Source organism: Lissotriton vulgaris, chromosome 2_1 (assembly GCF_964263255.1).
Source record: "Lissotriton vulgaris chromosome 2_1, aLisVul1.2, whole genome shotgun sequence".
In the NCBI taxonomy this organism is placed as follows: domain Eukaryota; kingdom Metazoa; phylum Chordata; class Amphibia; order Caudata; family Salamandridae; genus Lissotriton; species Lissotriton vulgaris.
In genome coordinates, this window is record NC_141687.1 from 211,272,920 (window position 1) to 211,298,837 (window position 25,918).

General features: G+C 41.7%; 1 protein-coding gene across 6 annotated transcripts in view; it reads right to left on the minus strand.

Annotated features, from left to right (window-relative positions):
- Positions 1-5,920: 5,920 nt before the first annotated feature.
- LOC147729852 (TATA-binding protein-associated factor 2N-like) overlaps positions 5,921-25,918 on the minus strand; it is a 601,338-nt gene continuing 581,340 nt past the window's right edge. For all 6 annotated transcript variants that reach the window (XM_086954762.1, XM_086954760.1, XM_086954759.1 and 3 more), the window contains one exon: positions 5,921-6,239. In XM_086954762.1, coding sequence (XP_086810888.1) covers positions 6,200-6,239 — 40 coding nt within the window. In that variant the 3' untranslated portion in view covers positions 5,921-6,199. The remainder of the gene's footprint in view (positions 6,240-25,918) is intronic.

Consider the following 25,918-nt stretch of genomic DNA (forward strand, 5'->3'; position numbering starts at 1 on the left):
CGGCCCAAAGCATCTTTTCTTTCTATGAACTGGAGTGCCTTTTCCTCTGCATTGTTTGTGGTTGGAGTTCTTTTCTTTGGAGCCAGGGCCTTGAGGTCTAATGGTTCCTTCTGCCTCTCTCACTCATTCTAGGACATTGTGCTTTTTTTCTGGGGGGAGACAACTGCTAGTGTCCTTGTATCAGGACTTGTGGGTCTCTGTGTTTCAACTTTCCTACACTCGACAAATCTTTCTGCAAAAATTTAGTATTTTGGGACTTTTGAGTCAAACGATTTTTGGTCGCTCTCACCTGCTTTCTCCCAAGGATCTGAGGTCTTATTTAGAGGTCTCTTTGATGGATCACATGCCATTTCGATGACCTCTTGCTTGCTGTCCGACCCTTTGACTTGAGAGTCTATGGTGCCCTGTCCTCCGCCTTGCTGGACAGCACAAAGTCTCTTAGGGATGAACTCTTTTCTGCGCCTCCATGGTGGCATAGTGTGCATGTCCTTGCTAGGCTCTAATCTCAGGGTTTTCGGGAAGAACTTTGAGCATGCCTCGCAGCCGTTATTGTTATGATCCCTGTGTAAGCAGAGGTTATAGAACTGATGGTTGTCTTTCTGGGCAAATCTGTAGTAGCACTTGGGCGGAAACTTAAGGGAGTGTTTTCCATTTGCTTCGACTGGTCCACTGGTCTATTGATGCATTGTCTGACCGCTTGTTCACCCTTCGATGTGTTGCCCCTGCTTCGGTGTTATTCAGTTCTTTGTCCTTTTTTCTTCCAATTGTCCCTTGTGGTAGATCTTTTTCTCTGTCCTCAACGATTATCTTTTAAGAAAAGGCTGTTTTTATAAAAACCTTTGATATTCCTTAAATCAATTATCATATCAGATATCCCCTTCAAAAATTAAGAGGGCATCAAAACAGATTCCTTTTATTAGGTGATGTTTTAGTGACTGAAAATTGGAAATCAAAAGCATTATGTTATTTACCCTGTAAGCATCTGTTCTTGGCATTTAGTGCTTTAGAATCATATGCTTTGCATAAGTCCGCCAGCTAAGGTTGGGCACGGATGATTATAAGTTGTTTTTGTTCCAAGAAGTTTTCTTCGAGTCATGAGGCTGGGTGACTCCTCCACTTGGTAATACTGCGCATGGTCATCAACGGAATCTTCAGATTGTTTTGCCGTGGGTAGATGAGAATGTACATATTAGCAATGAGATGTTCATGCAGTAGTATGCTATAAGTATATAAAGTGTATGAACTGCAACCTACACAAGGTGTTTTGGGGAAGATGGTTGGCGCATATGAATCTACAGTACAACATGCCAAGAAGAGATACTTACAGGGTAAGTAACATAATCTGTTGTGTTCTATAGATGCACATGCTTTGCACACACTGTAAAGCAGTCCCTCTCCCCAGATAGTGGTTAACCTGTGGGAGTTGCAGATGTTTGAAAAAGAGTTCTTAGTACTGCTGATCAACATTGGCTTGTTGGCGTGCAAAGACAACCATACAACAGTGTTTTGTGAAAGTGTGTGGAGTGGAACATGTTGCTGCTTTACAAATATGAGCAATAGGAATATTCCCTAAAAAAGCCATGGAAGCTCTCTTTTTCTAGTGGAGTGAGCTTTAGGAGGAAAAGGTAAAAGCCTTTTAGCTTTTGCCTAACATGTTTGGATGCATTTAAGTATCCATCTTGAAATGCCTGATTTAGAAATTGCCTTTCCCATAAAAGGAGGTGCGAAGGCAATAAACAATTCTTTTGTTTTTCTCAATAATTTAGTTCTATCAATATAATACATTAGGGCCCTTTTGACATATAAAGTGTGTAATGCCCTTTCTGCAACAGAGTTGCAGGAAAAAAAACGGTTACTCAATCTATAGACTAATATGAAAATTGGAAACTACCTTTGGTAGGAACCTAGGATTTGTTCCAAGTACTAACTTGTCTCTATGTAAATGGAAGAAAAGTTACTCAAGTGTTAGTGCCTGCATTTCACTGACTCTTCTAAGTGAAGTAATAGCAATTAAAAAGGCAAGTTCCCATGATAAGTATTGCAATTGACATGAGTTAAGTGGTTCAAACGGAGGACCCATGAGTCTTGTTAACACAATGTTTAAGTTCCACGCTGGTGCAATTAGAAGTCTAGGAAGAATTACTCTTAAGTCCCTCCATAAAGGCTTTTATGAAAGGGATTTAAAATAATAAGTGCTGTCTATTTTGCAAACATGCTGCAACAGCCCCAAGGTATGGAAGTGTATGCCAACCTTGTGGTTTGTAAATGCAATAAGTAATTATTGTTTCTACTTTCAGCCAGAACATAACGAATCTTTTCCATTAAGTCACAACATTGACTTGTGGTAGGTTTGCGAGCCTCGTTAAGAATGTCCATACATTCTTGAGATCGATTTAAATATCCAAATCCTTGGTATTGGGGTGTCTCAGTTTTCCTTGGTTATGTGTAATAAGGTCTGAGTTGAGGTGAAGCTTCTCTTGTGGAACTAGAGATGGTTCCAACAGTGTTGAAAACGATGGTTGACGAGCCCAAGTTGGAGCTTTTGGTATCATGGTAAGCGATGTATGCCTAAGTTTCCTGACCACTAGTGAAAGTAGTGAGAGAGGAGGAAAAGTGTGTGCAAATATCCCTGACCAGTTCATCCATGGAGCATTGCCTTTGGAATGTTGGAGTGGATACCTGCTTGCGAATGTTAGCATTTTATGTTTTCTTTTGTTGCAAAGAGATCTATTTGTAGAAACCCCAATTTCTGAAAGTACGGTAGAAGAACTAGGTGGTGGAGTTTCCATTTGTGGCCTTGTTGCTGTGTCCTGGCCAAGAAAGTCTGCAATTTGATTGCTTGTCCCAAGGACAGGCCCTGTTAGAAGGTGAATGTAGTGATGTATTGCTAAGCTCCATACTTTCTGTGCCAACGGAGACAATTGGTGAGTGTGTCACCCCGTTTTTGTATATAATACATAGCTGTCATATTGTCTGTTCAAAATAGGACAACATTCTGTTATAGGTGAGGTAGGATGGCTTTGACTGCTAGATGAACAGCTTGCAGCTCTAAGTAACTGATATGGAGATACTTATGTTTGGAATCCCACACCCCCTGAACCGTGAGGTTTTGGAGGTGTGCACCCCAACCTATCATGGAAGTATCTGCTGTTAGGATGATTTGCAAAACTGGGTCTTGAAAAGGCTGCCTCTTAGATACATTTTGTGTATTACACTATTTCAGAGAGTGATGTGTGTGGCTGTTCACCAACACTAGATTGTAAAGTTGACCCAGTGACGGAGTCCATTGATGAGAGAGACATTCTTGTAGAGGTCTCATGTTAAGTCTGGCATGTGGAACTATTGAAATACAAGATGCCATCATGCGTAGGAGTTGCAGAAATGTTCTGGCTGGGATTTGACTCTGAAACTGTTAAATTAATATTACTATGCTGTGTATTCGGTCTACATTTGGGGATGCCAATGCTAAATTTGTGTTGAGCATGGCCCCTAGCTATGACTATATGTTGGGTAGTTTTAGATGCGACTTTTGTAGGTGGTTGGTAAACCCTAGTTGATGTAGTAATTTTAGAGTTTGTTGAGTGTTTTGTTGGCAAAGGATGTGGCTGTTTGCTTTTCTTAGCCAGTCGTCTAAGTATGGAAAGACATGAATGTTTTCTCTGCGCAGATGTACTGCTAACACTGCTAGACATTTTGTGAATACTGTTGTAGTGGTAATACCTAAGGGAAGAGCTTTGACTTGATAATGTTTTCCCTGAAACCTGAGGTATTTCCTGTTTGCAGGATGAATAGGAATATGGAATTAGGTGTCCTTTATATCTTAAGGTAGCCACAAAGTCTCCTTTTTGTAACAAAGGAATGCTCTCTTGAAGTGTGACCATATCGAAGTGTTTTGATGTGATGTAATGATTTAATGGTCTGAGATTCAATATGGATCGTAGTAACCCATCTTTTTTGGGAATAAGGAAGTATAGTGAATGAATTCCTGTTCCCTGAAACTGTTTTTTAACTGTTTCTATTACTCCTTTTTGTAATAGAGCTTTTTTCTTGTTGCAGGAAAATTTGATGTTGACTGGACAGTTTGTGTTTTCGAGGTGGACTATTTGGAGGAGTTGTAATGAACTCCAGACAGTAACCATGTTGGATAATATCCAACACCCACTGGTCTGTTGCAATTGATTTCCAAGTGGTGAGAAATTGTTGAAGACTAAACTGACAGGTGTTAAGTGGCGTGAGGGATAGGCAAGGAAATCTTTGTTATTGGTGTTTGAGGACCGGGTATTCTTCCCTCTGCTTCTTCCTTCAAAATGTATACGAACCTCTGTAAAATGTTTTTGAAGTAGAGGTTATCCCTTGGATTTTGAACGCTGACCCAGTGGTGTCTGAGGAAGCAGATCTTGCACCCTGCTAGTAATTGGGTCTACGAAAGGAACCACGGTATGTATTTGTTTGCAGAGCCCCCATTGATTTTGCGACCTCTGTATCCTTTTTCATTTTCTGACGGGCTGTATCCGCTTGGGTGAATGTTTTGACGAATGACCTGTTAATCTTCTCCTACTGGTGAGTGAGGAGACGTATCATCTGCCGCAGATGAATGTGGTGAATGAGGTGGTGGAGTAGATGGTGTTTGTGGGGTAGGTGAAGGTGGACTAGGGTTGTATAATAGGCTAGTGGCAGCATTTTTCCTCTCCTTTTTTAAAGGTTGAATAGGAACATCCAAAACTTCTTTAAATGACATTTGCTTCTTAGAAGATTGTTGTTTTGCTGGTTGGAGCACTATCCTTTTAGTTCCAGGCTGAATCTGGAGTCTTTAGATTTCGGTCCGAAAACAAAGCATTTCAGTGGCAGAAGCTTCAGTTTAGTTGGCGCTGTGGTTGGTTTATAAACTGACTGTTTTTGTTTTGGTGCCGAGACCAAAGATCGAGGGGCTGTAGGCCCAGGTGTGGAGGAAGTTAGGGCCTCGGCTGCAGGCGGAGAACGCGAAATTGCCCAAAAGCCTGCGTTCCGCAACTTCGCGAAATTCTTTGCTTGTTTGCGTTCTCAAAATGCGTGTTCGTCAGATATTCCCCCCCCCCGAGCACGCAAACAACAATTGTGAACAGTAAAAAAGCATCGCGAAGAAGCAATTCCGCGTGTTCGCGAAATTTCTGTGTGTTCGCTGAGATTTTTTACCATTTCGAAGAGATATGCCTAACGCAATTACACAAATTCCGCCCACCCCTAATCTAGACCTCCGACTACTGAACAAAACGTTAAGAAAATGTGAAGAGCATATGAGCGAAAAAGAATTTACTCAAAATGTATGTGCACAACTAACATTAGAAAATCTGGGATTCTGAATCTATTTTATAGGACAGATAAATAGTACATTACACACAATTAAAACAATTACATAAAAAAAATCTTGACTAGCTTACTCCTTTTGCCTATAATACAGAAACTTCAAACACTTTCATGAGCCTACATGCACAATGTAAATCCTTATTTATTTTAACAGAAGGGTTTTAATTAGTTGTGCAGTAAACTATCCATTTGCTAGGAAGACCAATGTGTCAATTTTTATTTATTGATAAATCTATACCTAGATTTCATAGTGTATTGCTTATAGGTATGGCCATGGTACATTAAAAAGAAATCCTTAATTTTTCCCTTGCCCACGCAAGAAACCGTTCCTTATTTTCTATTGAATGCATTGTAAAGCCCCTTCCAGTTCAGAGACATGAGCTCCACAAGTACCAAAACAGTGATGAATACCATGCATGTTTTGTTATGGTGTTTTGAAAACTGAAACAGAAACTGTGTTTAGTGAAAGTCCCATACAAAACCAGTGACACACCTACTGGCAACATTTAATACAAAACGTATGCTGCACAATTGAACTAAGAGTTGGATAAATGCACATTCTTAGATAAATGCAGTCTCACAGATAAAAACGATCAGCCTTTATTCTATTACAAAACACAATTTTTGCAACAAAAGGTGCTCACATTCGTTAGTCTCTACAGCCAAGCAAGTTTCAAAATATGGAAAAACAAAGAACATTTTGTTTAGGTGAAATGCACATATGCCTGGAAAATTAAGAAAAAGAACACTCCGTTACTTTACGCCATAATTCAACTACCCAAGTAAAGCTATAGTTAAGCAGAAGGAGCAAATTTTTTAGATATCTCTGATGAGAAAAACAACATCCAGAAAGAGGTCAGTATGGCCGGTCACGCTGGTCATTTCTGTAGTCGTTTCTGATGAAGACAAAAAATAAATGTTACAGATCTCAAAAATACTATGTTAAACATTTAAGCTTCGCACAATAGCAACCCATACATATTTCTTACATACCTATGTCCAACACAACAAACTAATATGCGTTTTAATCAATGTCCCAAAAAAGAAACACCTGAACTGTTAAAGGTTTGATGTTTGCAGCCTGTAAATCACAGCAGAAACAAATAGCAAATCTCCTTTATCTCTATAACCACCCTAGAAACATCTCTGTCGATTTTACTGTTCCAAGGAAAGAAAGTCTCTGTATTTCTTTCTCTCACATTTATGCCCAATATCAATTATAACTTGTGGCTGGACTAACTTTAACCAACAATAATTCATTTAGGACTAAAATACCATTCGCATAGAAAAGGGTGCTTTAGATGAAGAAATCTGTATAAATTTAGTGTAGAATGATTACTGGGGTAGTGTTATTGGGAGATGTTCAAAAGTACCAAATTTAGACTACACCACTACATGGAATTGTTTCAGTGAGGCACACAAGGACTGGCTTTATTCTGGGTCATTTTTAGAAAACGTCAATGTGCACAGTCACACGTTTTGCGCATTTCTGTTAGATGATTACATGGAAAAAAACAAGCAACAGGTTACTTTACCCTTATGCAAATTCCTTCCTTTATAATTCAGCCCTTTCCAGGTATCAACTATAAACTTATTTTTTAAGCAGTAAGCAGGTTCCTGTCACCAGACCACATTGAGGAGAGAGTGATGCCCGAAGTGCATATACAGACTCAGTTATGCCCGTTTCGCCCAATAAGGATATAATAGATGGAGTACTGCCCAAATTATCCTCAAGTAGGAAGGCAGTAGGGCATAACAATAGGAGAAAGTCATCATATCCAAAATGTTACTTACCTTGTAAGCATCTGTTTGTGGCATGTAGTGCTGTAGATTCAGATGCTCTGCATACTCCTGCCATACAGTGTTGGCTCTGAATGTGTGTGAGTTATTTTTCTTCAAAGAAGTCTTTTGAATGACAAGGTATTTTGACTCCTTCGCTAGTTGGTAAATCGCATGGGCACCAACCCCATTCTTTAATTGTTTTCTTTCATGGCGGCTGAGGATGATTGTGGAGTGATGCAATATATAAATAGATGTCCACACAAAAGAGAAAGTTATAGAAGAGTGATTAGTGCAGCAGTCACAGGTGTCTAGGAAGGAGGGTGAGCTCATGTGAATCTGCAGCCCTACATGTCATGAACAGAAAACTACTGGGTAAGTCATATTTTACATTCAAGGCAGGTGTGGCTGTCGATACACATCTCTGCACAGACTGTACAACAGTTCTCTCTAAAAAGTGGTGGCTAGCCTGTGGGTTTTGAATAGGACTGAAACAGCATACTGAGTACTGACTGGCCAATAATGGCTTGTTGCCGGGCCAGCACAACCACCGAACCTCCGAACTGGGATACTTAGCCTGTCCATGAGAAGCATCTTAGACAATAATATGGATATCCTTAACCAATGGAGATAAAAAAACATTTCTGGAAATCCAAACTCTTCTTACCTATCTATACATCTGATGAAGAACATAATCTAGAACTTGTCTTCCTACACATTATCAGCCCTAAAGACGTTCCTGTATGGGACAAAAAGCGTTGGCGGTTTCAAAACGTTTTTTAACATGGAATGAATAAAGATTTCATCTGAATTCAACGTCGACTCATCTTTGAAACAATTGTGCTCTTTGATTATCATATCATTGTTTTATTTCATGTATAAAAGTGTGCTGGGCTATCTTGCATATTTGGCCTTGACACAATCATCACCAAACATAAAACCTTATACCTCCACGCTATCCTACCTTCTGACTGGACTGAAAACCACCTAATCCTTTTCGATTTCAATACCATCCAACCTAAGACCCTCTCCAAACCATCCGCCTCAAGCACTGGGCGAGGAACACACATCAAATCCTCCAGGTTGAGTTAGAAGCAATAGTCCGCTCCCAAATTTCAGCTCCACTCAGCCTGACCTCCGCTGATGACCTCACCGCCCACTACAAAACAAAAATGGCAGAACTCCTTAACACAGTCGCTTCGCTAAAACTCAAGGAATCAAGCGGTATCCCCCTCTCAGCAATCCAGAACATCAACCTCTACCCCTTGCAATGGAATAATGATACGACTTGCAACAAATTCGACTATATCCCTGAAGAAGCCCTCAAACTTGTTGCTTGCGTGAAGCTGACATCGGACATCTCCAACCCCCTCCCTGCAACGTTTGTAAAAAAAAAAAAACCTCAATCACATCTCAACAACATGGACCAAAATCATCTCCTCCTCATTGAGCAGCTCCATGCCGTCCTCCCTCAAACTCAGTCAAGTAACCGCCCTCATAAAAACAGACGCTGACCAGAATGACAGTAACCATTACAAAACTATTACAAACCTCCCTTTCCAGGCCAAAATCATTGAACAATGTAAACCAGCACAAATCAACAGCCACATTGAAAAATTCAACCGACATGACCCCTTCCAATCTGGGTCCAGCACAGATACTTCTATATTGAACGTCACAGACGACCTACACAGATCTCTGGACGAAGGCCAGGCCTGCCTCTTAGCCCTTCTGGACCTGTCGGCTTCCTTTAATACTGTTAACCATGACATCCTCCTCTACATCCTCTCTCACCACAGAGGTATCAATGGGCCTGTCCTTCAGTGGTATGCTTCCTTCCTGAACTAACGCTCACAGTTAATCAAATCAAACAACTCCACCTCAAAAGCAACACCAGTCTCTCAAGAAGTTCCCCAAAGGTCAAACCTGTCTCCTGCCCAAACCAACTTCTTTATGGAACCACTTTCAATGATCCTGAAACAAGCAAGAGTCGCTTACCATCTCTATACAGATGACACCCGAATCTACATTAACCACGGCACAAATTCTCACGCAGTGTGTGAGAATTAATGAGTGGGTGGGGCTGCGTTGGCCAATGGACGTGCGGAGCATCAGCGAGGTAGTGTTTGCGGCAGCTGTTGGCAGACGCGAGCACGGAAGGGGTTAACATCTCATTAATTAAAGACATTCACCACCTAAACACCACTCTTTCCACGGTTCAATCCTGGCTGACTGTCAATTATCTTAAGCTTACCCAAACAAAACCGTACTGCTGTTCATCCAACCAAAAGATAAGTCCTTTCCCGTAGATATTTGGCTTGACAACCTCACTGCATTAAATAGCAAACTATTAATCTCCAACTCTGTAAAATCTCTGGGGATTACACTTGACGAAAAATTTCCATGAAAGAGCACATTAATCCCTCAGCTAAAAATGCCCTCTACACGTTGAAACACCTAAAAAAGACCTAAAGACTGTGGTGCACTCCTTAGTACTCTGAAAACTGAACAATGGTAATGCAATGATCACAGGTGTCCCCAAAACACACTTAGTCCCTTTAATAGCCACACTTCATGCTACAGCCAGACTACTGTTGGGGGAAGAGTCGCTTGGACCACATCACTCCCACTGTTAAGAAACTCAATGGCTACCAATTGAAGAAAGATGTATTTTCAAAACTGCTTGCATAACTCATAAAGCTCTCTTTGTTGAAAAACCAGTTTACCTCACAAACAAACAATCAAAAGCCAGCCAAAAGAGACCTCTCTGAAGTTCTAACACTTTGCTCCTGATTTCTCCCAAATCCGAGACAGAAAAATGATGCACCAGCTCCTTCTCCATGAATGCTTCCAGAATTTGGAACTCGTTGCCTCAGGACCTACAAGACAATCACTAATTCCCTGATATGAAGAAGAAACAAACTTCTTCTTCTCAAATACCTAAACCCTCTCCCCTAAATGATCCTATTGGCCTGATGCTTCTTCCGTGCACCCTCCTTCTCAACTTGATACCACTACCTTGGGGAAAAAACGGACTCCACTCTCCAACATCCACAACTCCTCAGAACTATATCGTTTGCATATCCTACTGTCTGTAGTATACCTCTTTTTATATGGTAACTTTGTATCCTCTATGTACTCTTTATGTAACCTTTGTAATTGCTGCTATACCAGTCATGTAGCCGACTGTCTATTTAATGCCTGCTTTTATATTGTTACTATGCACTGCTACTTGCTTTTCATGTGCCTCATGTAATTGCTTCTTTATTGTTCTCGTATGCTGCTGTCTATTGTATACTTTTTATACTATTACTAGGTACTGTTTTCTGCTCATATATAAATTCTGTAATTGCTGCTGTGCTAACTCCGTGACGCGCTCTGCTGCCTTCGGGTAAAGTTCACGCTATACAAAACTCGATAGATAAATATAGCATATGAGGGCTTGTTTACATCTAAGGTATGGAAAGCCCGTTACGCAACCAAGTCAGGTTCTGGAAGGAAAACAGAAATTTCAATGGACTGTTTAAGATGGAACAGGGAGACCACCTTTGAAAGGAATTTGAGGTTGACGCTAAGGTCAACCCTATCTCTGTGTACTTGAAAGAAAGACTCTTCTAATGTTAATGTCATAGTTTTGAGACTACACTACTTGCAATAGCAGACTCTATCAGAATTGCCCTAGATGATTGCCAGCCAGCCATGCTGATTCTACTGGATTAATCAGACGCAATCCATACCATCTCACACTCAATTTTCCAACAGATAGGCATCCGAGGGTTAGCTTTGGACTGGCTGGTCGATTTTCTCAAAGACATGGTTCAAACAATCTCCATAGGGACAGTTCATTCTTGCACTGTACTGCTGAACAAAGGTGTCCCTCAGGGATCCTTCTTGAGCCCTACACTTTTTAATATCTATGTGAACCCATTGGCTAAACTCAATAAATCCTTTGGGTTTTAGACATTCTCATATGCAGATGATACACAGTTCATCATCTCATTTGGGCAAGACATTGAGAGAATTAAACAAAAATTCCTCACCTGTATGAAAGAAATTGCGACTTGGATGTCTCTTAATTGCCTCCAATTCAATGCAGTAAAGAAAGAAACTACATTGTTTGGAAAAGCTCGGAGTATAAAGAAGGACGACTAGAGGCCAGCAGAATTAGGAACTGCTCCTCAGCCGACTAGATCCGCAAAAATCTAGGCATAATCTTGAATGATCAACTTTTAATGCAAAACACATTTTACCTCTGTATGTGATGCATGCTTTGGCACTATGCGTTTGCTCAAAAAAATCATTAGATGGCTACCACTGAACTCACCAAAGACTCTCATACAAGATCTAATTATGTCCTGCCTGGATTATGGAAATACCTTGCTTTGCGTTGTTAGAACATTTCTTCGGACCAAGTTACAAGTGGTCCAAAACACAGCAATACGTATGATTGAGAACCTACTCCCTAGCACCCTTTATACTCGGAGACCTACACTGGCCTCCCAAAAGAAAGAGATCGCTTTTCAAACTGCTTCGCCTAAGATACAAGTCTTTATCAATACCAGGACCAAAATACCTATGCAATAAGCTCACTCCCTACATTCCAAGTGGAAACCTCCGCACTAGCCACATATCATTCTTATGTTCCTGAGCATTCATACAGCCAAATTCGGAGGACGTGCCTTCTACTAGTCTGCCCCACTCCACTAGAATAAGCTTCCTCTTTCCATTTGAACAGGCCCAACCTTGGTGGAATTTAAGAAACACCTGAAAACCTGGCTTTTTTAACTATCTCTTCCGAACTTACCTGCCCTACAGTGCCTAGATACCCTTATGCGGATTAGCCATGCGCTATACAAAGAATCAAATTACATACCATTACTAGCACGTCTGACTTAAGTGATGGCAACGAGGAATGTCACCTTCCAAGAAAGAAATTGAAGGGGCAAGAGTGGAGGGATTTTGGAAGAGGAAATCCTCTTCTATGGGGTTGACATTGAGGTATAAAACTGCTCTAGATACCAGCTCATGGTGAGATGTGGAGTCATCAGGAAGTGAGGATCAGGATCTGTGTCACTGTGCCGACAGGATGATTTGCCCTATTTGGATTGGTGATGACTATGGTCCACTGCCATTTCAGTATATTGCTAGGAATCCTTTATTTTAGCCTATTTGTAGGGTTTGCCTATTGGCTTTGGCATGATTCTATGCCTATTTTGCCTCTTTTCGGGCCTAAAGGCCTAAACTAGAGAGCAGCCATCTTGTCTTCCTGCCTCAGTTGTCTGAGGCTTTTGTAGGTCAGAAGTGATATTTAGAGTTGAGTTGTTATGCACTAGTTAGAAACCGGTGAGGACCGGCCCTTATCGAAGGAATGTGTTTTTTTCCCCGGGCTCTAGATGCAACTACAGCCGGCCACTGTGGGAGTGCAGGGAGCGCGGGGCTTGGCACAGGAATTCGGTGGGAGGCCGGGTGCTTGCTGGAAATTTCCATGAGCACAGAGCCTCCGATATTATCAGAGAACAGAAGAGCAGAGTTGTCAGATGGTTTTTGGAACTGAAGAGAGTGGTCAGATGGTTTTTGGAACTGAAGAGAGTGGTCAGATGGTTTTTGGAACTGAAGAGAACGGTCAGTTGGTCTTTGGAGTTTAAGCAGTCAGAGATGATCTTTGGAGTTGGAACTGTCAGCTGGAGCTGCCAGTTTGTCAGAATGTATTGAAGCAGTTGCCAGTCAGATGGAAGAGTTGGAGCTGTCAGTTGGAGCTTTTGGAGCAGTTGAACCAGTGGAGTGGAGTTAGCACGTTGGTGATGGTGCAGGGGAGAGAGAGTCCTGATTTCACCAGAGAGAGAGGAACAGACAGCAGATGTTGGTCCGTTGGTGGTGGTGCCATGGTGATGGAAAGAGTCCTAATTCCACCAGAGAGGGACAGAGAGTTGGACCCTTCTTAATAGGGCGAGGTGTTCCTAAATAATTTGCATTATATAATCATTCACTCCTTTTTGCTACCTAGGTTATGTTTAGGTCTCCACTTGCATTAATAATTTCCTACTGTGTTGCTTATATACATATATCATTGTTATAATGTTTTCATTCTATTCTAATGTTTAACCATCTTTACTTTTCAGTTCTTTATATAAATGTATGTGTTGGTGATTGCAATCTATCACTGCGCTATATAGAGCATTAGTCATTTAGATCCTTGTCATTGTAATAAAGAGACCCCAGTCAAATCCTGTTTGTTTATTGTCTCTGAGAGAGAGAGTAAAGGGTTCCTTTTTGACCAGATGCTGATGTATAGAGGGCTGGGAGACACCCCCACTTGTGGGTAACTGTTGATAACTAGGTACACTACTCGGGATCAGTGATGGCTGCAATACAGAACATATAATTTTCCCTTAGTTTCTGTAGAGGAAGGTCGGGCCCCTTTTTGCTGACAGAGAGATGGGTGATTCCTCTCTGGTGAAGGGAAATCGGCTCCTAAGCAGAAATGCCCAAATTGTTGATAGATTAACCCCACATAGCATAGACAGTCGGGAGACTACAAAGAATCGTCGGGGGACGTTAAAGATAAGATAAAGATAAGATAAGATAAAGAATCGTCGGGTGACGTTAAAGATAAGAGTCTTACAGGACTATAAATATAGCGTTAAAGATAATCGTCGGGGACGTTAAAGATAAGAGTCTTACGGGACTATAAATATAGAGACAGTCTTACGGGACTATAAATATAGCGACTGTGAGGTAACTATAGGATAAGATATGGAATCCATTAGATGTTAGTGGTATGTTTGATTGTACAGGCTTGTAAATAGCTCTTTTTCACCTTCTCAGGTGAGTATTCTAGATATCATGTATATAGTGGCCTGAGAAGAGTGTGGTTCGTGGCGACTGGGTTAGCTACGGTTGGTAGGCTGCCTGTTCTGAAAATCCGGTCGTTACAGTCACCTGGAGGGCCCATGTCATAAGAGTCCTAGGCATCCCCATGTGGGGGTGTAATGAAGGCATTCAACCCCCCACATGTATCCCCGTGTCTGAGTGCAGTGATCCCTGAGGTGTGGATGAATGGGGGTAAGGTGAAGTATCAGGTGGGTATAGGCAGTGCTGTGGTCTTGTTGGCGATGCTGGGGGTGGTGGTAAGTCAATGTCTGGCAGAGGGCTGGTGGCTTTGTCCAATTTCTTTTGATGTTTCATCAGAATGGGCCCATCAAAAGCCTATTCGAAGTTCAGCTGGCGTTTAGAGGACTGTGGGGCAGTCACTGATGGGCGGGTGAGGATCCAGTCTATTCGTGGGTGAAGAACAATAGTTACTTACCTGTAATCTGTGGTTCTCCAGTATTGGTGTCTTTCATAGATTCACATGCCGGAGTCATTCCCCGTCGTCGGAGTGGGAGTCCCACGGTACATAACAAAGCAATAATATGCCATAAATATGTAGTAAATAACAACAGAAATAAACCAGGAAGTAAAGTAGCCCCTGCTACAGTAGGAAAAACATCCACATCTATGACTATCCTAGTCATATTGTACAGTCCGAACTACAGCCAATCAGGCGCCAGCACCCACCAGAATGTTCTCCCCAAAGGCTCAGGCTCTCAGATTTTCTCGCAGGAGTGTAGGTAAAATCCCTTATAGCCTAAAAGCCTCTGAGGGGAGGTGGGCGGGTTGCATGTGAATCTATGAAAGACACCAATACTGGAGAACCACAGATTACAGGTAAGTAACTATTGTTCTTCTCCAGTATTAGGGGTGTCTTTCATAGATTCACATGCCTGAATCAGAGTAGCTAGCAGTATATATCCTTGCTGTACAGACGCTAAAGAAGCCAAGCTTGTCAGCAAATAACGCATATAACCATGCAAAGTGAAAATACACATGTCGTAATAAGCATAACATAATGGAATCATGGAAATGTGTGAACATAACATAAGAAGCGTCTGACAGCAGAAAAAACAAGGAGGTGGGAAACAGAGGCTCACCTTAGTGAAACAAATTCCGTAGAACAGCTCGACCCACAGAAGTACCAGCCTCGCTGATCGATTCTAGACAGTAATGTCTGGTAAAGGTATGGCGACTAGCCCAAGTAGCCGCTTTGCAGACCTGCTGAAGAGGGACTCCAGCAAATAAGGCCGTAGATGAGACCGCTCTAGTAGAGTGCGCTCTGGGCGCTGACAGTAAAGGTCTCCCAGCCTGTGCATGGCAAAAGGCAATGGCAGCAGAAATCCATCTTGAAATAGTCTGTTTTGAAACTGCCTGCCCCTTACGAATCGCACCGTAGGTAATGAACAACTGGTCAGAAGTGCGTAGAGTAGATGTTCTTTGTAGGTAAAATTTAAGACATCTTCTAATGTCAAGCGAGTGTAACGCTCTTTCCGCAGGCTTTTGTGGGTCTGGAAAGAACGATTTAAGAACAATAGGTTCGTTGAGATGGAAATCCGAAGGTACTTTCGGAATGTATTTTGGATTTGTGCGAAGTATCACAGAGTCACTAGTGAATTGCAGGAAAGGATGGTGCCCAGTGAAAGCTTGGATATCACTAACCCTCCTGGAGGATGTTAAAGCAAGGAGCAGTGATAATTTCCACGAAAGGTACTTCAGGTCGCCCTTGTGGATGGGCTCGAATGGGTGACGCATGAGTTGAGCTAGGACCACATTTAGATGCCATGAAGGAGGCGGACGCGTACAGGAGGGAACATTCTAAAGAGGCCTCTGAAGAATTGTTGGATAATCCTTGCTGAGTACAGAGAATTGGTCCCATCCTGACGATATCTGGATATTGCAGCCAGAAACACCTTTAAGGTAGCATGAGACAGACCTGTTTGTGCTAACTGCAGGAAAAAAGGAAGAATTTCCTCAGGTTTTGCTGAAAAAGGGTGAACTCCTGCTGAGCGGCACCAGATGCAGAAGCGCTTCCATCTCAGACTATATGTTTTGATGGTATTAGGTGCTCTAGCCTTGGCCAACACCTCTTTACAGTCCTCCCGGATGTTTAGGTGTGCAAACTCACGGTGTTCAGGAGCCAGGCCGCTAATTTCAGAGATGCTGGGTCCGGGTGGAATACTTGTCCTTCCTGGATGCTGAGCAAGTTCGGAATAGGATGTAACTGAATTGGCTTGCACTCTGACAGTAGGAGGAGCTCTGTAAACCAATATTGGCGCGGCCATCTGGGCGCAATCAGAATGAGTCGGCAAGGTTCCTTCTCCATCTTCCGCAGAACCTTGGGGACTAGTGGAATCGGTGGGAAAGCGTACACAAACATCAGAGACCAATTGATGGAGAATGCATTCCCCAGAGAGTTCGTGTGGGGATGCCAGCTTGCGAAGCTTTGGCATTTGCTATTGGTCCTTGTCGCAAATAGATCTAGGTCTGGCCAACCCCACTGATGAAATATGTGTTCCACTGTCTCCTGGTGAAGCTCCCATTCGTGGGTGATGACCGTTGTTCTGCTGAGTGCGTCTGCCAGGACGTTTTCTGTCCCCGGAACATGCACTGCTTGTAGATGTACATTGTGGTGAAGAGCCCATGTCCATACAACTTGTGCCTCTCGAGACAGGAGAAGAGATCGCGTTCCCCCCTGCTTGTTGACGTAGTGCATGCTTGTTGTGTTGTCTGTTCTTATCAACACATTGGCATCCTGAATAACAGCACAAAACGCCTTGAGTGCAAATAAAATGGCTCTCAGTTCTAAACGGTTGATGTGCCATCGTTTTTGCTGCGCAGTCCATTTGCCGCTGATCGTGAAGCCTTGTAGATGAGCTCCCTAGCCCTCGAGGGACGCATCTGTAGTGATGGTTGAAAAGTTCAGTAAAATATGGACATACAAGATTGTGGTATGTCAAAGAGGTTTATTGGAAAACACCCCATCCATCAGCTACCAGCGAGTAACTCATATTCAGGGAACACAAGCAGGCATGACATTCTAGGTTCCAAAGAACCTTAAAGCAACAGGATGAGGAAGACACTACACATCTTCCTTCTCAAAACAAAGCATTACCCCACAACAAAAGGTATGAGAAGAAAAGCGAACATAAAGGTACCATGCATAAGAAGATCAACCTAAAATAAATCACTTTTAAAACAACATCCTAACTTACATAGTCCTTGAGATAAGAAGGCATTTTCCTAACACAAGAAGCTTTCATTCTATCACAAACATTAGGCTCAACAGAAGACCTACTTACATTGGGAATAGAATTAGAAACATTTCCATGGACCACAACTACACGATTCACATTCCAGATTTTTCCATTCTCCAATTTTACAGAATTTCTGAAACTTTTCACTACCCGCAAGGGAGTAGTACACTTTGACCAGGACATAGCCCCAACTGGAGCTTTGACACAAACAAAATCCCCAACTACCACCACACATTCCTTAACTCTTTTCCTGGAATCATAAGAAACCTTGTTTTTAGACGGCATAAACTCCTCCCTTTCTTTCCAAGCATTATAGTTTTTGTCTTTCAAACCTTTACCCCAAAACATCCAACCAGGAGAGAGAGTGGTATTAGGATTTCTACCTTTAAACAGTTCAAAAGGGGTTCTTTTAGTTGTACTTTGTGGAGAAAATCTATGAGCCAAAATACATTTCTGCAACTCCTCTTTCCAATTCAAACAATTAACCCTTGAGAGTTGAATATTCTCCAGTATAACCCTATTGAACCTTTCAATTACACCATTTGATTCTGAGTGATATACGGACGTCCTTTTATGCTTAATCCCACATGACAATAAAAATTCATCCATCATATTTGAACAAAATTGAGGTCCATTATCACATAAAATTGACGTAGGAAATCCTTCCCTTCTGAAAACATCCTTAAGCAAAGAAATCACAGAAAAAGACGTGACTTCCGACACAGAAGAAACCTCAACCCATCTAGAGTAGAGATCTATTAAAACAATTAAAAAAGGAGTTTTCTGTTCACCAAACCATAGGTGCTGTTCTTGGTTGTAGAATTTTATCACTTACTTTACAATGTACACACTCCCTCACCTCCCTTTGTATTTCAAAGTCCATCCCAGGCCACCAGAAAGAACAACAAATTATTTCCTTTGTTTTTACAATTCCTAGATGACCTTGATGAGCCTCTTCAATTATTCTTCTCCTCAAAGTGATAGGAGGAATTAATTTGGAGCCTCTTAACAAAACATTATTTTCAACAGACAACTCATTAAATACCAAGTGCCAAACTTTATCAAAAGACTTGTCAAGTACTAAATTTTCCTGAATCAAATTCCTTATCTTAGAAACAACCTCATCCTTACCACATTCCTCCAACCACTCTTCCTCAAGTATTACTCCAGATGTAATCTCACACACATTTGTCGGGATCCAGCTGAGGCGCCTGCCTAGATTATAGGAAAAGACGAAAAACAACGGAGGACTACGGGTCCCAGAATGCCTGGAGGCAGGAGGAGGTTATTTGAGTGACACGTGTGCACGAACCAGCGCGCGTAATTTTGGACATTTGAATCATTCAGCTGGTCGGCGAGGATTCGCCGACATTGGGAAACCCGTGTGCTTTGACGGGAGAAAAAGAGTTTGGCTTCGCGTTCCCTGATTCCGCTCGCTTTCGAGGTGAGCAGTTGGAGAGGTCAGGGGCCGCGGGAATTCACCGAAGAGACTTCAGCTACAGGTAAGAGAGAGAGCGGCTGCTCTACTCTCAGGGATATTGCCGCTGCGAGCTGCTTCATCTTGGCGTTCTGATTGACCCGTGCGGCTGCAAGGGGTCAGAACTGTGGAACGATTAAAGGAGCAGACAAAGGGCACTTGGGAAAAGACTCCGTGAAGAGTGAACGGAGGGGTTAAGTACTTACCTTTCAGTTTTGGCATTTTCTCAGACATAACCAAAAGTGTGTTGATCCTCCGGTGAGGAGGAGCGCTTGGAATTGGGACCTGTCTTTCATCCTGGGAATGCTTGTTGATCCCCAAAGAGGAGGAGCGCCAACGGGTTAAATTGCAAAGACATTTTCCTTTGGATTTAGTAATACCGAGGCTCACGCACAAAAATAGGGGAAAGACCCGTAGGGCTACAATTATTTTAGTACGGTAGAGCTTTTGAGCTCCATAACATTAAGGAGGGATAAACTATTGGGACTGATGAAGTAATCAGTATTCTATGCAGGGTTGTTTTCATTGCACGGAGGTGCAGTCTTTGGAAGTGTCGTGTGCAGAGGATCTGCAGTCAATGTACAAGATACTAGCGAGATCTAATGAGAGTAGATATGCAATGGTGGATGTGACTAGTTTACTAATGTGTTGTATGCTTGTGTTTTACAGATCCTTTGTCCCTGCTGTCCCTATCCCGTCCTTTGTCCCCCGTCCGATCTGACCGTAACTCAGTGATAATCATATTGAGTTCGGAACGATCGGGAAGTGGAACCCTTATAGCATCACACCGATCCTGAGGAGCCAGAGGAGCATAACAACATTCACCTCGTCTTGACAGGTCTCTTCCTCTTCAGATAAACCATCAGCATCTCTGACCAATCTCGATAGACAGTCCGCAGTCACATTTTCCACACCAGGTATATAATTTACAGAAAAATTAAACTCTTGCAGACCAATTACCCATTTCCTTATACGTGAAGATACACAATCCAAACCTTTTTTTGTGAAAATCTCCTTTAAAGGCTTGTGATCCGAGCAAACCTTGAACTCCCCATAAAAAATTTTTACACTTTCTAAGAGCCCAGAATATGGCCAAAGCTTCTTTTTCTATAACAGAATAGTTTAATTCTGCACCTCGCAAACTTCTAGAAGCACAGGCAATAAGTTTCTCAACTCCACCTCTATTCTGTTTCAAAATAGCACCAAGCCCTTTTGAGCTGGCATCAATTACAACAAAAGTTTCTTCAAAAGGAACAAAAGCCTGCAAATTAGGAGCATTTCCTAAATCATTCTTAATTCCCTCAAATTCCTTCTGACAAAGTTCAGTCCAAACAAATTCCTTGTTCTTTACAATTAAAGCTCTCAAGTTGCCAGATTTACTGGCTAAATCCTTAATGAATTTTCCATAATACTCTACCATGCCTAAAAATTAAACAATTTCCTCTTTATTTTTAGGACATTCCAAATTGTATCTACCAAATCTTTCTTTGGAGATATACCAAAAGCAGAGATATTGTGACCCAGGTAATTTACATTATTCACAGAAAATTTACATTTCTCATACTTCAGAGTAAGACCAGCAGATTCTAGTCTCCTAAGAACTATCCTCAGAATCTTATCATGCTCTTCCTGATTTCTCCCATGAATCAACAGATCATCTTGATAACATTTTACCGACTTTACTCCTCTCAAAATTGATGCCATAACCCTTTGAAAAACTGACGCAGAAGACACAAGACCAAAAGGCATCCTTTTATATTTGTAAGATCCGAAAGGTGTGATAAAAGCCATCAGGTCTTGTGACTCCTGCGTCAACTCAATCTGATGATACGCTTGAGCTAAATCTAAAGTCGAAAATGTTCTAGAATCACCAAAAGAAGTTAAAATCTCGTCAATATTAGGTAGAGGAAACTTATCTACTACCACCTCCTTATTGAGCGATCTCAAATCACAACAGAGTCTAATATCCCCATTGGGTTTGTTTGCGACAACAACTGGCGCAAACCATTCAGTCGCCTCAACTGCTTCAATAATATTCTGTTCAAGTAGTTTCTTTATTTCCTCTTCTACCTTACCCTGAACTGCAATAGGAATCCTCCTAACTTTAGCAATAACAGGAACAGCATTCTTCTTTATTTTTATGCAATGCTTGTACCCTTTTAAGCAACCTAATTCCTTTCTAAATAGACAAGGGTACTCCTTTACAAAAGAATTCACCTCAGATTTTATTTCATGAATTTGAATCTGTGGATTTGAATTTGGATTTAAAACCACCCCCAACAAACGCTGATGAGACCAACTGATCAATGAATCACCAACTTTTGAGACATAAACCTTTCCAACAATCATGTTCATTTCAATTTCAATTAAAGCATTAAAATAACCTAACATACTTATGGGGAAACCACCATATCCTCCTGGATTGAGATCCATCCTACAAAGCTTGTTTCTCTTTTCAAAATGTTTCTCATACATTTCCTTAGATACAATAGTGATCGGAGAACATGAATCAAACTTCATGTCAATTTCCACACCTTCAATTTTCACCTTACCAACTGGGTGATCATCATTCAAACTTTCCTTAACCTGACAAATAACTTCTTTTACTTCCTTTCTAAAGACCTTTCTTTCCTTCGATTTGCAAAACTTTACAAAGTGCCCTTTTTTCCCACAAGCATGACAAACAAAGGTTAAAGCCGGACACGTTTTGGAATTTGCCTTATGTCCAGATTTCCAACACCTGAAACATGAAATAGCATTAAAAGAAGCATTCTCTTTGCTAGGTTCATTTGAAATATTTTTTACCTCTTTTACCTGACAAACAATCTCTTTCACATCCTCAACAACAGTTTCAACTTTCAACTTGTCACTTTTCAATTCATTAACACATTTTAACATGTGTTCAACTCTTTTTGCTATACTCACAACTTCTTCTAAAGGCGGTTCATCTTTCAACCATAATTCCTCTCTGATCTTTTCCTCTCTACATTTCAAAACTAACTAATCCCTCAACCGTTCTTCATTCACTGCACCAAATTTACATGTTGAAGATAACTTTCGTAGAGCAGATAAATACTCTTCAATAGATTCATCCTTCCCTTGTTCTCTTTTCCCGAAGTGATACCTTTCCATAATAGTGCTGACACGAGGCAAATAATGTTTATCTAACTTCAATAAACATACCTCATACTCATCCAAACCTCTTTGCTCTTGCACAGAAAGTTCAGGTAAATTTTCTAACACCTCCTGACCTTCCCCTCCTAAACAATGCGTTAAGAGAGAATACTTTCTTTCCGCACTTAGATTAGTGCCACATACTCATGCATAATGTGCACATTTTTTTTTCCATTTACTCCATTTTACCTTAGGTTCACCTGGATCAGGGAGAAAAAACGGTGTAGTTTTAACATTTTGCATCCTAAAATTATGTAAAACCTAAAACACACTTTCACCACAAGAAAAAGAAACTTATACTTTACACTACTAAGTACAAAATGTATTTCCTATTCTTAATCCAAACTAAAATATAATTTATTAGTTAGATTCTTTAAACTAAAATTAATAAAAATATCACTTTCTTCTTGTTATTTTATGGATACACATTTAAATAAACTTCTTCTCAAAGTTTTGCTGAAACATTAATCAGATACCAACTTCTGTCATACGAAAATAAGCAGTTGCTAAAAGAGACTTCAGTAAAAGGATCGTCCCTTCGCTTAATATAGGTTCAAAACAAGAAGTGTTTCCACTTTCGCCTGATAAGGTTTCAAATACAAGGAGCGTTTCCGTTTTCCACTTCGTTTAGAAAAGTTTAATACAGAGAGCGCTTTCTCCTCACACCGAAGAACACTTCTCTTCCTCTGCGTTCCACTTCACCGAGGATAAAACTACTTCCGCGTTCCAGACAACAATGCAGCTCTCGTCCTCAAATCTCGCGAATGCTCACGTTCGCCAATACAGTTATACGCATTCAAATGCGTCATCATTACTCACTGAGTCTTGAAGCATGAAGACTTCGCCAGCTCCACAAATTGCCAGAGCTCACAAACGGCCTGATAGAAAATGACGTTACACACACGAGCAAACACAACTCTTGGTGAGTCAGAGCACAATTGAACTGCAAGTCATTAACTTTCGAAAAACAACTTTTGATGTATAATTTACGATCAATTGTTTTGTTTTCAAATTCTAAGACCGTTTAAAAAAAAAATCTTCTCTTGTCAAAAATGTATAATTAACAGCCGCTGGAGAAGTATCCTCTTCTCTTTTAAAACACAGCCGCTGGAGAAGAATTCTACAAAATCATCTGTTGTTATATGATTATTTCCGTTTTGAATAAACACATACCGTCCCAATTAATTTAAACAGCCGCTGGGGAAATAAAATTCTCTTCCTTTTAACACACTGCCGCTGGGGAAGATACGTTCATTATTCATCCAGACAAGACTTTTTTCAATGCTTTCTTTCAATCCTTTTATTTAAAAAAACATGAAAAGTCACAATTTCTCCTTTTCCAATTATTTTAAAACTTAGCTTGATGTTGAGGTGTCCTTTCTTACGCCTTCTCCTCGAATTTCCCTCGTCGCCAATGAAAAGTTCAGTAAAATATGGACATACAAGATTGTGGTATGTCAAAGAGGTTTATTGGAAAACACCCCATCCATCAGCTACCAACGAGTAAATCATATTCAGGGAACACAAGCAGGCATGACATTCTAGGTTCCAAAGAACCATAAAGCAATAGGATGAGGAAGACACTACAATGGTTAAACTCGGTGCTTCTTGAAGGAACGCGCAACCCTGCCTCAGATGACTCCTCTGTGTCCACCAGTGAAGAGACTTCTTCATGAGTGGCGTGATGTGAATGAGGTCCTCGAAAGTGCCCGAAACCTGTTGCCACTGTAAAGTTAGTTCCTCCTGAAGCGGCCTCATTCGAAGCCGGCAATTTGGAAGTAATGGGATACAAGCCGATGCCATCCCTAGAAAAGACTTGTACAGTCGGACTGAAGCTGATTTTCTTTGCATCAGATCTTGTGCTAGCCGACTTATCTTTATCTGTCTTTCCTTTGAGATGAAGGCTCTGAGTTTTTGAGTGTCTAGAGTCGCACCTAAGAATGCCCTTCTTTGAGACGATTACATCTGGGATTTGCCGAAGTTGATGGTCAGACCTAGAGACTGAAATAGGCGTAGACATTGCTGTAGGTGTCGATGAACGGTTTCGTGAGAATTGGCCTTTATAAGGCAGTCGTCCAGATATGGGAAAATTTGTATTCCCTCCAGCCGGAGGTGCGCAGCCACTGGGGCTAAAACATTTGTAAATACTCTTGGAGCTGACCGCAGACCAAAAGGGAGGACCTTGAATTGGTAGTCCCTGCCAGCCACCCTGAAGCGAAGAAACTTTCTGTGGCTAGGTAGAATGGGAATGTGGAAATATGCATCCTGGAGATCTAAGGTGACCATGCAATCTCCTGCTGCTAGAAGATGCAATATTTCCTGAAGCGACAACATCCGGAAGGTTAACTTCCTTAGATATTTGTTCAAAGCGCGAAGATCGAGGATTGGGCCCCATTCCCCGTTCTTCTTTCTTATCAGGAAGAACCTGGAGTAAAACCCCATTCCTCTCATCTTCTGAGAGACGCTCTCTATCGCTCCTTTTCGTATCATTTCTTTGATTTGAGTAAACAGCTCTTTTAGGTGAGCTGGAGGCGGTCCTTTTGGCAGAAAATTTGGAGGGAATTTTTCGAATTCTAGGGCATGGCCCCTGGCCACAATATCCAGTACCCATTTGTCTGTTGTTATGGACTGCCAGTTGGAGTAAAATTGTGATATTCTTCCGCCAAGTTTTTCGTGAGGGTGGAAAATCAGTGGTGGCAGGTAAAAAGTCTCATTGGCGTTTGTCTTTGCTGCGGTAGTTTGTCTTTCCCCTGCCTTGGGTGTAGGTTGATCTTTTCTGTCCATAAGACTGGTAGCGCTGCGTCTGATAGCGCTGGTTACCTTGTCTGTATATGGATTGTGGTTGGTATCCACCTCTATTGGAGGACGTTCCACGTCCTCTTGCTCCTTGAAAGGGCGGCTTGCGGAATTGCAGGGTGCCCAGGGATCTTGCTGTTTCCCTATCCTTTTTAAAGTTTGTAATGCTTCCTCAACCTGGGGACCAAATAAATATTCGCTATCAAATGGCATGTCTAAAACTCTGTTTTGAACTTCTTGCCTGAAAGAAGTCGAATGTAACCACCCCTGTCTGCGCAGGATAGCAGCTCCTGCTAACTGTCGAAATCCTGTAGATGCAACATCTACCGCTGAGTCGATAATCTCTTCAGAGATTCTTTGGCCTTCTTGAAGAATCTGAAGTGCTTTGGTCTTGGATTGCTCAGGGAGTAGATCTATAAATGGTGCGATGTCAGACCACATTTGGCGGTCGTATCGCCCCAAAATGGCCAATGCGTTGGCAGCGCGAACAGTTGTTGCAGCCATGGTGGAAACACGCTTACCAATTGAGTCTAGGCGTCTGCCATCCCTGTCCGGCGGCGCCGTAACTGCAGAGGATGGATTTCTGGCTCTCTTTTGGGCGGCCTGAACAATTACTGAGTCAAGTTTTGGTTGCCCAATCAGACATGGAGGCGATTTCTCAGGAGCTTTATATTTTTTATCTATGCGTGGCAAGACCGGAGGGATGGAGGCCGGTGTTGACATTACTTTAATCCCTTCTTTCCATATAAATTCTACAATTGGTATTGTTTTAACCTGTCGTCTGGGCTGGTCTTTGAAATCGTATAAGAAACATTCTTGTTCCGTCTGTTCCATCTGTATATGGAAACGTTTGGTTGCACGTTCCATTAATAAGTGAAAACTTGCGACATCCACTGGAGGGGAGGCCGACGTAGTCTGAGGAGATGTGGAAGGAGATTGTACTTGATAGTCATCCCACTCCGACAAATCATCAACTTCTCCTTCTTCCCTTTGGTCTTCATCCTCCGAAGACTGCGGAGCTTCCTCCTGAGTAAGTTGTGATTGTGGAGACGGACACACCGGTGGAAGCACGGGTGGAGGTGCTTCGGAAGTTGGAGTTGTTGGCCCAGAACCTGCCGATTCTGATGGTGGGAACCTCCTATAGTAATCATCCAGCATATATTGTAAGTTGGATAACAAAGCCATAGGCACTTGAGCAACTGGGTTATTCACTGGTGTCGAT